This window comes from Nothobranchius furzeri, chromosome 3, assembly GCF_043380555.1.
Source record: "Nothobranchius furzeri strain GRZ-AD chromosome 3, NfurGRZ-RIMD1, whole genome shotgun sequence".
Classification (NCBI taxonomy): Eukaryota; Metazoa; Chordata; class Actinopteri; order Cyprinodontiformes; family Nothobranchiidae; genus Nothobranchius; species Nothobranchius furzeri.
In genome coordinates, this window is record NC_091743.1 from 67160406 (window position 1) to 67176662 (window position 16257).

The 16257-nt window shown below is 38.7% G+C and overlaps 2 protein-coding genes across 3 annotated transcripts; both read right to left on the reverse strand.

Annotated features, from left to right (window-relative positions):
- Positions 1 to 4282: 4282 nt before the first annotated feature.
- LOC107385138 (aminoacylase-1) lies at positions 4283 to 11337 on the reverse strand. Of its 2 annotated transcripts, none has more exons than XM_015958814.3 (15): positions 11201 to 11337; positions 10817 to 10971; positions 9196 to 9260; positions 8992 to 9096; positions 8819 to 8913; positions 8639 to 8715; positions 7593 to 7682; positions 7388 to 7444; positions 7178 to 7251; positions 6981 to 7030; positions 5533 to 5677; positions 5401 to 5469; positions 5241 to 5320; positions 4948 to 5008; positions 4283 to 4806 (listed from the first exon to the last, which is right to left on the reverse strand). In XM_015958814.3, the coding sequence occupies exons 2-15, from the start codon at positions 10941 to 10943 to the stop codon at positions 4642 to 4644; spliced, it is 1260 nt and encodes a 419-aa protein (XP_015814300.1). In that variant the 5' UTR covers positions 10944 to 10971; positions 11201 to 11337; the 3' UTR covers positions 4283 to 4641. The 2 variants fall into 2 exon arrangements, with proteins under 2 accessions (XP_015814300.1, XP_015814299.1); XM_015958813.3 differs by having other exon boundaries at positions 11108 to 11321.
- Positions 11338 to 13235: 1898 nt separating this feature from the next.
- Positions 13236 to 16108, reverse strand: abhd14a (abhydrolase domain containing 14A). Its single transcript, XM_015958812.3, has 5 exons — positions 15884 to 16108; positions 14697 to 14977; positions 14435 to 14550; positions 13752 to 13987; positions 13236 to 13501 (listed from the first exon to the last, which is right to left on the reverse strand). Exons 2-5 carry the CDS (start codon positions 14957 to 14959, stop codon positions 13310 to 13312), a joined length of 807 nt encoding a protein of 268 aa, XP_015814298.1. The 5' UTR covers positions 14960 to 14977; positions 15884 to 16108; the 3' UTR covers positions 13236 to 13309.
- Between the last annotated feature and the right edge of the window lie 149 nt (positions 16109 to 16257).

Sequence of the window (16257 nt, forward strand, 5' to 3'; positions counted from 1 at the left end):
ACAAATCAAATATATTTTAATGACTTAAATCTCATTTTATACTTCAGTTCTCAGTAAGAACAAAGACTCAAAATTTAGCTCAGATTCATTCTTTGTTATCAGGTTTAAAAAATGTGTTCTCCTTCTGAATACTAACGAAAACCTCATCATGCTAATGGATAATAAATATTTCATCTCTTAATTTAAAATGACATCATTTTTTGGGGTGAAGATCAGTGAGGCTGCACTTGAGCTCAACATTCCCAAGATGCCTTAGTTCTCCTGCTCAATATTCTGTTCACATCCATCAAACTCCTCACTGTGTTTGAAAGACATTAAACCTGTTTCAAGATAAAAGGTTGAGACTATCCATGTGATTTCCTCCTGTAAATGTCAGGAAAATAACCCAGTTTGAACGCAGAATAATAATGAATTCGGAATTATTTAGCTATTAATTGTTTTTTCAGACAGGTATGCTGGCATTCAGGGATTTAGATTCCTTTTTGGCAAATCAACAGGGGAGGTTCACCAGCCCAGGCACCACAGTGCCCCAGGAACCATGAGGGCTTTTCACCAAATAGCACAAGTCTAAAATAAAAAAAATCAGCTGCCATCTTTTTTAATCACAAATGAATTCACATATATTTAAAACTATAATTATCTTAAAATGTTTATTATACATAAAGTTTAGTTTAACTCTGACCTAGTTCAAAGGTCACTATTGTATCACTGGTAGCACTTTGTAAGGCACAGGATCCATGAAGTAACTCTCAGCTGCATAAAGGTCGGTGACCCCTGTTGAAGACTGACTTTTTTTGCTCTGTAAGGCCTGATTTATGCTTCTCCATCTGCATCACCATGATGCCTCAATACAAGGGCTCTGCGGCAGGCCCACAGAAGTTAACGGAGACATGCCCAATTTTTTTTAACTGCAAGCTTGTGATTGGTCAGGACGCCACTTTCTTTTTAATTTACCAAAAGCACAGCCCCCCCCCCCCCCCCCCCCCCCAAAAAAAACTGAAAATGAGTGTGTGAAGATATCTACCAGCAGATATGGAGCAGATGGAAGAATGTCTCATGGAAAAAGTCAAACGATATGAACTTAAACTTCAAGCTAACAGGAATACTTAGAATAGGCCTTGGTGAGAAATATAAATGAAAAAGGGACACATTTGTGAACAGGATGCACAGAATTTGATGGTAAACAAGTAAAAATATTACACACCATGCCTTAAAAATGTAACAATTTGTAAAAAATAAAATAAAATAAATAAAAATAAGGCCTTATTTGATTTAATTATCTCAGTAACATCAAAATATTTTTCTAAGCGTTCCTTTTTTAATTTCAAATAAATGTATTTATAAGCGTGCATTCTTATGCTTAGGCTCTGCCCTATGCAGACATACAGCGAGGATGAAGTATAGCAAGCTCTGTAGCTCATCAGCTTATCCTCTGACAGCCTGTGTAATGGTAGACGTTGGCATCAAAACATAAAGCATGGTGACATCGCCCTGTGAACATCACAACAAGCTCCTTTCTGTTAAAAGTTCATTTTAGGTTGATGGCTTTAAATCAGTGATGGACTGACTAAATCAATTATTAACCCTCCTAAATGAGGCAGAAAACTCTTTTAAAGTATAATTTGTGACCAACTAAAGAAAGCACAGATAGCTTTATTGATTAAGTTAATTTTAGTGCATGTCTTTGAAGAAGAAAATATCATTTCTATAGCGCCTCTCAAGATAAAAATTACGATGCACTTCACAAAAACAAAAACAAAAATATAAAAAAGCATTCCGAAAATGTTTAAAAATATATTTAAAATGAGCAAGAATAAGCAATTGCGATTTAAAAGAAAAAAATGTTAAGAAAGAGAGAGAGTGAATAGGAAAGAGGGAAATCAGTGGATCCTGAGGAAGGTGGAATAGGTGGGGAGAGCAGAATAAAGGGAGAGTGGTGAAGAAGGTCATACAAAAGCCAGCTTGAACAAGTGAGTCTTCAGCTGCTTTTTGAAGGAGACCACTGAGTCCACTGATCTCAGGCTCAGGGGGAGAGAGTTCCAGAGTCTGGGGGCCACAGCAGCAAATGATCTGTCACCTTTGGTCTTTAGCCTGGTGCTGCACAACCAGTAGGCTTTGATCACTGGACCTCAGGGACCTGCTGGGGGGTGTAGGGACTAAGAAGATCACCAATGTAAGATGGTGCTTGTCCATGTAGGGTCCTATAGACCATAACCAGGATTTTGAAATGAACCCTGAAGTTGACTGGCAGCCAGTGAAGCTGGAGGAGAAGCGGGGTGATGTGGGTGTGTTTGGAGGACTTGGTCAGAAGCCGAGCACAGGCATTCTGAACCACCTGTAGACGGTTCAGGGAGGTTCTGCTCAGACATGTGAAAAGAGAGTTACAGTAGTCTAAGCGTGAGGAGATGAAGGTGTGGATAAATGTCTCAAGTTCAGAGCGAGACAGAATGGGACTCAGCTTAGCAATGTTCCTGAGATGGAAGAAGGAAGAGTGAACAAGATAACTGGCATGAGAATCCGGGTGAGAGCTGGGTCAAAGGCCACACCAAGATTCCTGACAAAAGGTTTGGTGTGAGAAGCAAGCTGACCAAGAGAGTCTCTGACTTTGGGAGCCAGCTTGTCTGGGGCACAGATGAGGATCTCAGTCTTATCTTCATTCAGCTGAAGAAAGCTCCCAGCCATCCAGGTTTTGATAGAGTCTAAGCATCAGTGTAACAACTGCAGCTTAGACATCTCATGGGGCTTAAAGGAGATGTACAGTTGGATGTCATCTGCATAAAGATGGTAAGAGATTCCTTTGAAGGAACTCAGGATGTGCTGAAGAGGAAGCAGATAGAGGAGGAAGAGTAGAGGTCCCAGCACAGAACCTTGTGGGACACCATGGGTAAGGGAGGTGGTGGAGGACCTAAACTTGGAGACGGCCACAGAAAAGGAGCGCTCAGAAAGATAAGAGGAGAACCACTCCAGAGCAGATCCTGATAGGCCTACCCAGTCTCTCAGCCTCTCGAGTAGCAGATGATGGTCAACAGAGTCAAAGGCTGCAATCAGGTCCAACAGGACCAGAACAGAACAGAACCCTGCATCACGGTGAGTCAGAAGGTCATTAGAGACCCTAAGAAGAGCTGTTTCAGTAGAATGAGCTCTACGAAAACCTGACTGGAAGCTATCATAGATGTTGTGTTCATCAAGAGCAGCTGTGAGTTGTTTAGCCACAACCTTTTCCAAGATCTTGGAGATGAACGGAAGTTTAGAGATGGGTCTGAAGCTGCTATAGAGAGAGGGGTCGAGACTCGGTTTTTTAAGAAGCGGGTGGATTACAGAGTTCCTAAAGTAAGCAGGGACCTGACCAGAAACCAGAGGAGCATTACTTATAGAGAGCACGCTGGGACCGATGGACAGAAAAGCACTTTTAAACAAAGATGAGGTTAAGATGTCAAGGGGGCATGCAGAGGTCTTCATAGAGTTAACTAGTTTGGTTAACTCTGGCAAAGAAACAGGAGCAAAGCTATCTAGGATGATGGGCCTGGTTGGAGTCGGGAGAGGCAGCGATAGGGCTTAAGGAGAGATGCTAGATCTAACCTTATTGACTTTGTCCACAAAGAAAGACAGAAAGTTCTCACAGTCTGTAACTGAGTGGATGGAGGCTGTAGGAGAGACGATGCTGCTGATGGTGTTAAACAGCACCTTGGGGGTCCCTTTGCTCTGGGACACCAGGTTGGAGAAATAGGAAACCCTAGCATCTCTGACTGCAGAGTTAAAGGATGTCAGAAGATCCTTTAGGTGCAGCAGATGGACGTGGAGATGGGTTTTCTTCCACAAACGCTCAATTTTTCTGCATTGGCGCTTCAGGCTGCGAAGGCTGTCATTAAACCAGGGAGTAGGGTTCACTGCAGGAACTGATCTGGTTCTGACAGGACAGATGTTGTCCAGAATGGAGAGGCAACGTCTTTGAAACAGATGTCTGACTGAAGGTTAAGTGTATTTACAGCATAAGCTGTGAAAATAATCCTCTAAAACTCACCTGTGATCAAGCATCTCACTCATGCTGCTCTAGTGGATATATTAACAATTCTACCGTTAAAGTAAATTATTCAAGTTAAAATCTTAGGTTGTTTTAATCTCCATACAAAAATTAAACAGGAAGTGAATTAAAACAAAACAAAAAAATCTCCCATTTTTCTTTTGCAACATAAGCTTAGAAGTTTTTTCTTCATCTTTTTCTTTTCAATTTTGTTGAGCCGTTCTCACCCAGGACCCTCACATCAAAGAGAAAACTTTCAAGTTTAAGGATAAATATATTTTATTCATTTTGTAATTTAATAAATATGATTCTATAAGTGAAATATTCTCTAAAACTCATCAGCGGTGATTGATATTCCAGTGTCTACAGTGCATGACAGACCTGTAAGATGTTATTTACACACGAACATGTGGCTAAACCCTGCTGCAGCATTATGTGATGCAACACCGTGTTTAAATCCTGAGAATCATAAAAAAAAAAAAAAAAGGAAAAATCAACAGCACCAAAGCTGAACAGCTCACTTTGGCTTAATAATATCATATGTGTTATTCTTTGGTAATCTCTACAAACTCCTGAAATGAAATAAGAGTGAAATACGTTTCATTGAGGATTAAGCTGATCTAAGCCTCTCCTGGTAAGGCAGAAACACTGGTTAGAGCTGGGATGAGCCTCTCGTACACGCTGATGCCTCTCAGGAAGACACGCTCGTTCAGGTACTCGTTGTGATCGTGCAGCAGAATTGGAGTCCGGTTCATCGGGGAAAAGCCAATTGCAGGGATACCCACCTGGGGACAGTAAATGGAGAGAAATCAAACACAATCAATACTGTATTAATCCCAGAGGGAAATTAGTGTATTTCTGTAGCACCATTGTTTGTATTAGATGTTAAAAAGAAGGGCTCTAATGTTGCTGAACCAAATACTCACCGCTCGGATGAAACGACTGTCAGTCGCAGCAGGAAATATCTCCTTTTCTAAAGTCATATTCCTAGAGTAGAGATGTGGGAATGAGACCTGGTTTGAAGGGACTAAACAGAGGAACTAAAGATGACAAAGCTCTCCATTTGAACTATGACCTTTCTAGTTTTGGTCTTGTTTATGCATATATTCAGGCTTTTTTATTTTATTGTCACTCATAAAAGGCTTTTTATTTTTTAACATCCTCCCTCATATTTTGTCCAAATCTGCCGAGTCAAAATTTAAAAACACTTTACACTCACAGAGACTTGCAGGCAGCTGTGAAGGCGCTCCACCAGGGGTCGCTCTCCTCTGTGGACGTTATGTTCTGGTTCATGTGTTTCTGCAACAGTTCAAACCTATTTTAGTCCTCCTGACAATCCAACAGCTTTATTTTTTTCCTTCACTTTTCTACAAACTGACCTGAGCGAAGTCATAGGTGACATCTTCACCTGCTTCTTTACACCACTGCTTGATCTGTTTTTCAAACTCCTGATGGAGACCGAGATAAAGGTTAGAGCAGAGACCAGAGGCGTTTCAGAAACACACACACACCTGGAGGTTTACTGTAGGAGGTATTCTCAGGTCAAAGCTGACGTCCATCTCAGCTGGGATCACGTTGTAGGCCACTCCCCCTTTGACCATGGTCATGTTCACAGTGGTGACATCCCCCAGCGTAAAACATTCACTGGTGTTCAGCCTTAAGTACACACACACACACACACACACACACACACACACACACACACACACACACACACACACACACACACACACACACACACACACACACACACACACACACACACACACACACACACACACACACACACACACACACACACACACACACACACACACACACACACACACACACACACACACACACACACACACACACGGTGTTGTTAATAGTATTTGATGACATTAAAAATAGAGATTGAACTTTCCAAAATCATTGCTAAAACTCGACCGATCGTCTCCAACAGAACACAATCACTAATAACTGATTCGGTTTCATTTAATTCATTCTATTTCTAAATGTTTACTTTAATTACAAATACTATCAACATCCAGATCTTCTAGAATTGTTAACAATTAAAAAAAAAATAATTTTGCTACAACTAAAATATCATGAGTTCCAGCAGGGTATCTGCAGGTTTAAGGGAGCCAAATTTAAGACTTTTTAAGACCTTTTTAAGGCCACTTTGACCAAATTTAAGCTATTTTTTAAAATTAAATTTAAGTTATAATTTCCAGCTATTACCTGGAACCGGTGCTAACCACGTCGTGAACGTGGGATTAGCCATCCAGTTACCATTAATGTTCCACTTCCCCATGGCGCAAGCTCCCACTAGCATGCTCCTCTAAAAATAGCCCCCTTTCACAACCAACCGTATGTGTACAGTTCCGCTTACGCCAACGTCATACACAAAAAATCCTGAACTAACTAGAAATTCACGAAAATTTTATAGAAATAAAATAATCTTGTTTATTGGGTCTTTGGTAATTTAAGACCTTTGGAAATTGTATTTAAGGATTATTTGTCATTTTTAAGGATTTTTAAGGCCTTAAATTTGGAAAAGCAAATTTAAGACTTTTTAAGACTTTTTAAGGACCCGCGGATACCCTGTCCAGGCTGTTTCTATTTCTTAGCATTAAACATAAATAAATACTTTATCATAAGGCTGGTGTATTAAGACATGCAGGTAGCCTTGTTCTCATAGTCGAGCTGCCATAAAAAGGTCTATCAGATGCCATCACTTACTGAACAGCTACAGCAGGAAAAATGTCAATTTATAAACTGCAGGAAGATCTCATTTGTTTTTATTAATGGTGTATTTTTTAAAAAGCATCGAGAAAAACATCCTTAATGGAGGTTTATGTAAAGGATCAAGCCATAAAGCTTGCAAACCAAGGATCAAAGTTATGTTATAGATACGGGACCTCAAAAAATCACTGAATCTTTTGCAGATAAAATGATGCATAAAATAAAAGCGTACCGGTGTTTCTCTTTCTCTCTGAAGTCCATAAAACAATTTATCACATGTCGCTGCAAAAAACAAACCCAGAAAAGAAAAATTCTGAGACAGATAAATAATTGTCTGGGACATGATTGACATTGTATGTTTTGTTACAACATAATCATGATTTGTTCGTCAAAAGTACCAAAATCTCAGTGTTAGTAACCGATGCTCACCAGTTTCTCAGCAGCTGTATTCTCCACAAACCTGGAGCCATGTCCTGGACTTCCTGGACAGTGGACAGTTATCCCTAAGAATGCAGACGGCACCTTATTTACACTAAGGGTCAACTTTATCAAGGTTTAAATCTAAAACATTTTTTGTTATTATTTAATCTGATCATACAGGAAGGCCCTCTTCGTTCATTCATTTTGTTTTCTACTCACACCAGGGGTTCCTCTCTCCATAAAACACGGTGAAAGCCTCACCAGGATTGGCCAGACCTTCAGAACACAAAACAAACTGCAGTGGAAAGGACTCATGGTGGATATAATAAGCAACAGCGCCACATTAACACTACTGAGAACCAACAATGCGAGTCCATTACTTTGTTGTAGTTTTCTAAACATTTTAATGCAGCTGATTATTTACCTTCATCCAGGGAAAAGCCGATGTTTAGGTTTCTGAATTCTGGATGCAACACAAAGGTTTCCATTCCTTTATGACCTCCAACCTCCTCATCTGAAAATAAAAAAAGTCAGTTACTAGTCAAAATTCAAATGATTCTTTTAGAAACAGCTCATTTGTGCTATGTTGGTTACCCTATAATAACTTTAAAGCTGTGGTCAGTAGCACAACGTCATCAAGGAGAGAAGGAGACTTTGAAATATGAAATGCAATACCCCCCCACCCCCCGCAAGGAGCTGAAAGTCACACCTTGTACACATACACCCACATAGCCTTGTAGAGGTGACAAATGATCTTTTCGATGTTCCTGTTCAGACACACCTGATACTAACTGCTGAATTATCACCCAAGTCTTCATCTTGTTCTGCAGGAGCTGCTATTCACTTCTATTAATCCAATCTGCAATGTTCAAGCAGGTAAACATCTAAAACCAGCAAGAAACTGGCACTCGTGATGCTAACACACCCCAGCTAATGCAACAACAGGCTAAAAACAATAATCCAGAGTAGTGTAAGGTTGAATGCTACACTCATCACTTAGCTCCAACACACAAAAGATGAATTCATTTTTGTTCTCCTCCTTCTTCCACAGTTCGTCAGAAGTTTACATACTGACATTAATTGAATGCAGGTTGAGTTAGCATTCAGGACAGTTTGGTGCGCTACTCTGTAGTGCATTCCGGGAACGTTCTCATTGATTGGCAGCTCCATCTTGTAGATATGCAACTCTATTGGTCAGCACTCCAGGCACACATAAATTATTTGTTTAGCTGTTAAGGCAGAGGGGTGGGGCAATTATTAGGATTACCTACTTTACGCCACAGAACAGGGTCAGATAGTCACACTGAAACATTTTGGAGTAAACATTTAAAACTACGTAGCCCACATTTAACCAAAAACCTGTAATCATTTCACATGTATCCCTCGCTGATGGAGCAGAGCAACTTCAGCTTCAACTCCCACCAACAACAGATCTGATTCTTGTGATGCCAAAGCGGAGGAGAATCTTACCAGGAACATACATTAAATGCAAAGTCCGTGTCGGTTTCCATCCCTCTGCCTTCAGTCTTCTGACTGCCTCAATGTACCTACACACACAGAACAAACCAAAATGTTGTGTGAGGTGGTTCCTACTGAACAGAACCACAATTGAAAATCACAACATGAGCAAAAACCACCTCTGATACTCACTGTATAGTTACACATTTCATGTCCTGTGATCCCCGGCCATAAATATTGCCCTCTGCATCTTTAAAGGCACTGAAGGCATCATATTTCCAATGTTCCTGGACAAGAAAATTAGAGCTTATTTATTAAAGGTGATAAAAGGATTCTAACACACAACTAAGCGACCTGGGTCATACCTGATAAACAGGTACAACATCTGTGTGGGAATTCAGTAAGACAGATTTTAACGAGGGTTTTGTTCCTTCCCATGTCATGATTGACACAACTCTACCAGGGCAAACCTAAAGGAAATTAAAAAAAAAAAGCACAGATGTTGCATTTCTGGTCACCGCCTTGAAGCATGTATAAGAAAACTGCTGCTTTTGTGGAAAAAAAATCACCTCAATCTTCTTTATTGGGAGGTCAAGCTCCTCCGCAATTCTGTCCAGAAACCTGAGAGCTGCATCTACAAATGAATAAGCACACAGCAGAGCAGCTTGGTTTAAATATTAATAACTATGTTGCTCATGGCTCATTATGCTTGTTAGTTCTGGTTGTGTTGTTGAACTTTGGTACAGTAATGGAAAAGATTGCTTTTATCGCTTTTAGAGGCTCAATACCAGGAACACTTTCTTTAGTACGTCTGTATAAACAATCCAAGAGGGAGGCTAAATATTAAAATAAATAGTGCTAGAACAAATGTAAAAAGTATCTCAACAGCAGTGTTAAAATACATATGGACGAATCTAAGTGATGAAAGGAAAGTAAAAACATTAATTAGTTTAAAATAAAATACAAAAAAATAAAATGTAGACAAAGATACTATTTAAAGTGACAGTGTGTTTTTTCCCTGGCAATAGGGGGCAGTAGATACCTAAATCACTGCAAGCAAGCATTATTTTTGTGTTCCAAGTTAAGACCTTACAAACGGATGGCCATTAGGGTCAAAAATCCTTGGGAGTGCAACCTCCAGCAAAATAACAAGAACATCAGATTCCCTTTCATCACTTGCAACGAGTGTAGAGGTAAATGTGTAAAAGAACAACGTGTACTAATTCTGAAAGTTTTGTCACCGTTTGTTATAAATCAGTAAATCCATTCTGTCCTCACAGGCTTCCGTAGAAGGAAACACGGCATCCATGCAATATGGTGTCGCCCAGAGATTTAGACCCGCTTCCAGGTATTTTAGACCTGATTTTTATGGTTATGTTATCAAACCGCCAATATTTTTAAACAACTTAGCATCTTTTAATTCATTTACAACAACAATTCAATGGGTATTTGCAGAGATTCATGGTAAAAACTACACATTGTCACTTTAAAAGATAGTTTGATGTTTTTTAAACATTTTTTTGGATTGTTTTTGCTTTTTTAAAGTGAACAAACTATTTGGCTTTAGTATAAAATATAACTTACATGTAAGACCTAGGGCTAAATAACTTCATACTTCTACGTACTCCTTTTACCAAGGAATTAATGGTTGTATGATGTAACAATGATTAAATCGCCATGTCAGTGAATATGGTTCACCTACTACTACTGCACAAATCTAATAGTTTGTTCAAATGACATTAAATGCATTTTAAGTAATTTCAAAAACTTGTATTTCTAAAATACAGATCATTGGTAAATATCTAAAAAAGGACTCATGCAATGAACTGAGAGGTTTTGTCTTCTAGTAGAAGTAGAATTTCAATACTATAAGTACTAAAAATAGTAGAGCCATTACTTTCACTACAGATGACACAATGTGACCTTTTATAGCTTCATCACGAATGACCACACTTGATTAATGTGTAACGTAGTTAGGTAAGAGCTGGACTTTGGTTAAAGAGCATAAAAAAACAATAGGAGATTAATTTCACGCGCGTTTTACACATGTGGCTGACCACGTTTAGAAGTCACAACTTGTTGTATATTAAGTAGTTTTGTCAATTATAAAATCAGTCTAAGAAAGCCTCCATTATCTTATAGCATCACTAAGAACAAATGTGTGAATTAATTAGTGACAGATCTTCTCACCATAATCAGGCTCAGGGTGGACCGTCCTTAGGCGCAGGTAGTCCCTGAACAGACTCACAGAAGGGTGCTCTCCCTCAGGGTAGCTCTGTCCTCCTCCACCACCTGGACCATCTTTGTCAGGCAGCATGGTGTGCTAAGCTTACTTTATTACTCCTCTAATGACATCCAACAAAATACATGACATCAACATTAAAGCGTATCAGAAACGTATAATAGACATTTACAGTGATGTCTTGTTATTCATGCAGAGCGTGAAAGCGCCGAACCGGTTCCAGCTGGACCGTACCCTACCTTCTGCACCATTCAGCTAACAGCTGGCTAGCTTTGTTTCAAGTGTCCGGAGACCGAAGAGGAAGCTACAGCCGCATGTGAAGTGCTGCTTACCTAGCTGAGGCTGGCGGTAGTCAGCAGTACAGCTAATACACGACTTCAGACAACAAGTATTACTTTCTTCAACTCAATAATGAGTTGTGATTTAAATCCGGACCGTACCTGCCGAAGACAGTCAACCAGCTGGAAGAGCTCAAACATGGGGTTTTGGAGGGGTTGTTGTTCCCAATTGGTGTCCTCAAAAAGACAAATAACTACAAATTATTTTGTTTTTCTAATAAAACATATAAATTAAATTATGAATGTAACTAACTGTAATCGACATATTTCTAAAATTCATGCCAATACAGTTCAAAGAACACACGAACCCCGAGTTTGGACAGTACCATTTCGCAGCTAGTGCTGTAGCCGGTCTAGCATGCCAAAACATCATATAATAGTTAGGAAAAACTTTATTTTAAGTTCTTTCTAATTGCGGACTCCTAGCGCCACCAGAATTACACGTTTTTGCAGTTCATTTATATAATGTTTAATTGTATTTTTTCCGTTACAAATTGAAAAAATGAAACAGTATTTGTACGCCTCCGTGTGAAAAACAAGCTATATGAATAAAGCTGCCTTGCCTTATTGTGGCTTTTTTGTTGTTGTTGTTGTTGAAAGACATTTTGGGGATTTCCCTTTTTTGTTTCTTTCGTAAATTGAAAAAATACTTAACTTTAGTAATTTATATATCTAAGAGGTAGGCATAAACACATTTTTACTTCCGCTTACTCCTTTTTTAATCAAATGGACTGTATGAAGTAATCGTGACTTAAATATCATGTAAGTGAATATGTTTAAAATAAATTACTACTATTATGAATTATACTCTACATTTCTGAGTGGGGTTAAGAACGTGGCAGTGTTTTACTAACTCCTGTAATTCATATGTATCTGTGTCCTTTTGTTTGTAAACCAGCTGAATTGTGCTGCTAAGCCTTTATAATCATGTCAGAATTTATTTCAATTTTTCTACATAGTAACTGGATGTTTTTACACAGGTATTGGATCATTAACATGCACTATTCAAGCATAAATCAGATCAATTGGAAAATAAGTATCACAGTAGTTTATTGGCTACTTTAGTGTACTGACATCAATTTCAGCTTATTCACTGCAATAAACACAAAAACTGGTAAGAAAACAAAACAAAAATGCAGCTCATCCAACTTTACAACAGTGAATATCAATTGGACCTGCTCCAGTTTAGTATTTCACTTATCATTAACCTCATGTCAAATCCATTTTCAAAACGTTGCCTAAAAATAAAGGTGCCAAGTCACATCAGAACCAAAGAAAAACCTATCTCTGGATATTAAATGTTCTTCAGAACTTAATTATCCCTGACCCACCTCTCTCTATAATGCACTCATCAGTAGTTAGATCAAATGCATTTGTTCTAAGAACAGCCAGTTAAAGTCAAACATAAAAAACATGCAGTGTGTTAACATGTCTGATAAATTCAGCACAATTCTCAAACACATTAGCTCAGGTTTCTAGACTTGAATAAGTTTCAAGCTTTATATTTTTGCATGATTGTCCAAACCTATTGCAGATTTTCTTGTAACAAAAATTGAGACAAATTATTGTCTTTTTTTAACCTGTTCCAACCCTTCTTAAACATGTTTTTTGTGTAATATGCATAATTTAAGCTCGCTTTGCCTCAGCACGCCATATGTTAGTTGGAAGCAGCAGTTGTTAGTTATCGTGTAAAACCAACAGAATACTGAAAATACAAACAACAGCAACAGATTTATACATATTTACAGGTAGGCCATCATATAAAATGGAAATGACAAATTACATTCAATGTCTTCAATACAACAAGAGACAAAAAACACCAGAAACAAAACTCATCGCTGTACATGTAGCTTATTTTTATCTTCTGAGAAGCTTAGCTGATCTAAGTTCATATTTTTAGGTGAGATCCTTAAACATTAAACTCGAAACATTCATAACATCAACATCTGGATTACCATACCATCACGTGTATCCCTTAAATCTCATTTGATTTTTTTGGGAGTGATGACATGACAATAACACTGAAATATTAAACCATATTTGATGCTCCCCTTTTTTATATTTGTTTTTTTTTTCTCCCCTTTACCACCTTCTCTTTCTTCGCTACACATCCTTCTTAAGCTTGTTCAGGAATGGGATCAATCCTTGGTGAAATTCACGAGTTTTGTCCATGTAGCAGGCGTGGCGAGCTCCTTCTAATTTTAGCACTTCATGATTAGGAAGCTGCATAAGGTTCTTGTGGGACTGGGCGCCCAGATTTGTGTCCAGAGCTCCAAACACAATCAGAGTGGGAGTCTTACAAGGAGACAAAAGAGAAGTAGGGGAGGAAGAGGGAGATTAGACGACGCAACACACATTAACACCTGACATGAAAATCTACTGATTACATTTATACATTTTGTGCTCCTTTCAGAACTGTTAAACCGTGTGTGTGTGTGTGTGTGTGTGTGTGTGTGTGTGTGTGTGTGTGTGTGTGTGTGTGTGTGTGTGTGTGTAATAATCTACAGTGGGTCGTGGCGGATGGCTGTACCCCCTAATTTCTCACCTGGATATTTTTGTACTGCTGAGGAGAGTAACTCCTGGTGCCGACTGGTGCTATGGGAATGAAGCCACGAAGCTGTGCACTGTTCTGCATCAGAAAGGGGATGGAGTAATGGCCACTCATCGAGGGACTCAGAAGAACAGCTGCTCTGACCCCCAAAGACTCAAGGAACCTTGAAAGGAGGTCCACCCGACTCTGGTCAGTCTTCAGAGTCTCTGAGTCGGGAGATTTTCCATAACCTTTAAATAGAAAATTAAGCAAAAAAGGTAATTTTTCACAAAACATGAGCATGCTTCAGTTTGAAAACACAGCAAACAACTGGCTAAATTGTTTCTCATATGGCAAAATTAGGATTTAGTAGGTATGATTATTTTCTGCCACAAGAGGGCAGGCTCATCTCATCTCATCAAACAGACTTTTAAACCAGTCCTTGGTTTTTCTAAAAATATAAAGTAATTAAACTATTTTGTGTTTATATTAATACAACTGTACCAGTCTACATATCAAAGTTAATCTACAATATAAAAATATATATTTTTCAGTTTTTACTGAAGCTAAACTTTGACTTATGAATTAAGTGTTTGAGTTTAATGTTTTGCATAAATTCCATTGTTTTAATAGTTTGAGCATTTGAACATTTCCATGTTATCAGCACTGACCCAGAGTTGGTAAGAATCTAAGTTTACCTGGTAAATCCATTGCTAAGGCCTGGTATCCATTAGTTGCTAGCAGCGCCATGGTTCCCAGTTGCTCCCATGTTTTGGAGGTGAAGGCTTGGCCGTGCAGAAGGACCACTTGCAGCCTTAAAAAACACACACCAGTTTTAAGACACTGTCAGTGTTTTATAACTCACAGATCCTAATCAAATGCTAGCTTTGCCTGGGTTTGTGTGTACAGTAATGGACAATTAAAAACACTCAAGCAAAAACATGTCACTATTCAGCACACCTTGGTAAGATCTGCTGTCCAGCTCGATCCACTGGTAGAGCTTCTCTAAAAAACAGTGGCGGGTCCCCAGGTAGCTGCCCGGTGCGAATGGACACATTGATCGCTGTGGGTCCGGGGGGAGCGGTGGCCAACAGCCCCATTCTTTGGACTTTAATGGATGGTTCCATGCTACCCTGGCGAATGGATGGCAGCAGCAGGTACAGGAGCAGCGTGGCCAACAACACTAGGCCCAAAACTACAATACGATTACGCAAAAAATTCATTTCATCTAGATGAAAGACCTGGAAAAAATCACAGATAAAAATAATCTGAGATCTCATCAAACTTCTACTGTTAACACCTACAATGTTTAAACATACATCACCACTTAACTACTGTTAAACATGAATATAATTGTTCCTATTTAGCACTTAGTATACAAATGTTTTGATGCTATAATCCAAAACCAGGGGATAATATTTAGGTATAATTTAAACAGAGGGTCACTGCTCTTAATGGCTTGAACAGAGCGGTTTATATGCACAGCTCTGGATATTTAACATTTATTTAAAAGGTTGTAAAAATATTTATTTATGTTGTTTATTGATAAATCAGAAATCCCATGACAATAACAATAAAACAGCATAATAAGAACTTTTGCTGCGTTAGAAAATATGAAATCCTTCACACAATCTGACATTTTATGAAATGTTATTCTAAACGTGAATCTAATTAATTTTAAAAACTAAATAAATGTCGACATTAATGGTAAGACGTTAGTTCTAAAGTTTGATCTTTGATAATGTCAATTATTCAATCAGCCTCATATATTTGTAAACGCTTGCACTTTTGTTAATCTCCTCATCTGTTAACTGTATATTCTAATAATATTAGCTTATCCATAGAAATGTCTGCGCGCGCGCGCACACACACACACACACACACACACACACACACACACACACACACTTAAGAGACAAATGTTGGAAACCTCAAGACAAACATACAAAGGTAAACTTCTTTTCTGAAAAAGACACTGTCATCTCGTCCAAAAAAGACTTAAAAACTATTTTCTGTGCTGCACGAATAGAACCATTTAATTAGCCAAATTATCCAAGAAGGCTAACATTAGCACTAGATGTCTTTAAATGTCAGCAGAATAAACCCAAGAGGCTTTGTGCGCTGTGCAACAGTAAAACAAAACATACCTACAAAGATGAGACAAGTAAAAACCTTCTCTAACTAAAGAACGAGGTAGTTTTTGTCTTCATGTCTTCCGCGTTGATGCCTGGGTGTTGTGGCTGGAATCGCTGATGAAAGATTTCCGAGATGCTGGTCGTTGCTAATGTAGCTTCTCAAACTGCCAGAGAAAGACATAAATTTGTTCTGTAGACGCAAACAAATCTTTTTTGCCAATACATAACTAATATTTAGTCTCACGCGAGAAAACAGCAGCATGTAAAGGAATCAATCTAGAGAAATCAATTGTTTAAAAATTTCCAAGGTCTTAACTGCATGTTTCTTGTCGGAATTTGTTACACGTAGCACACAACAAAGCTGCACCTGCGTCATTTCCTGTTGA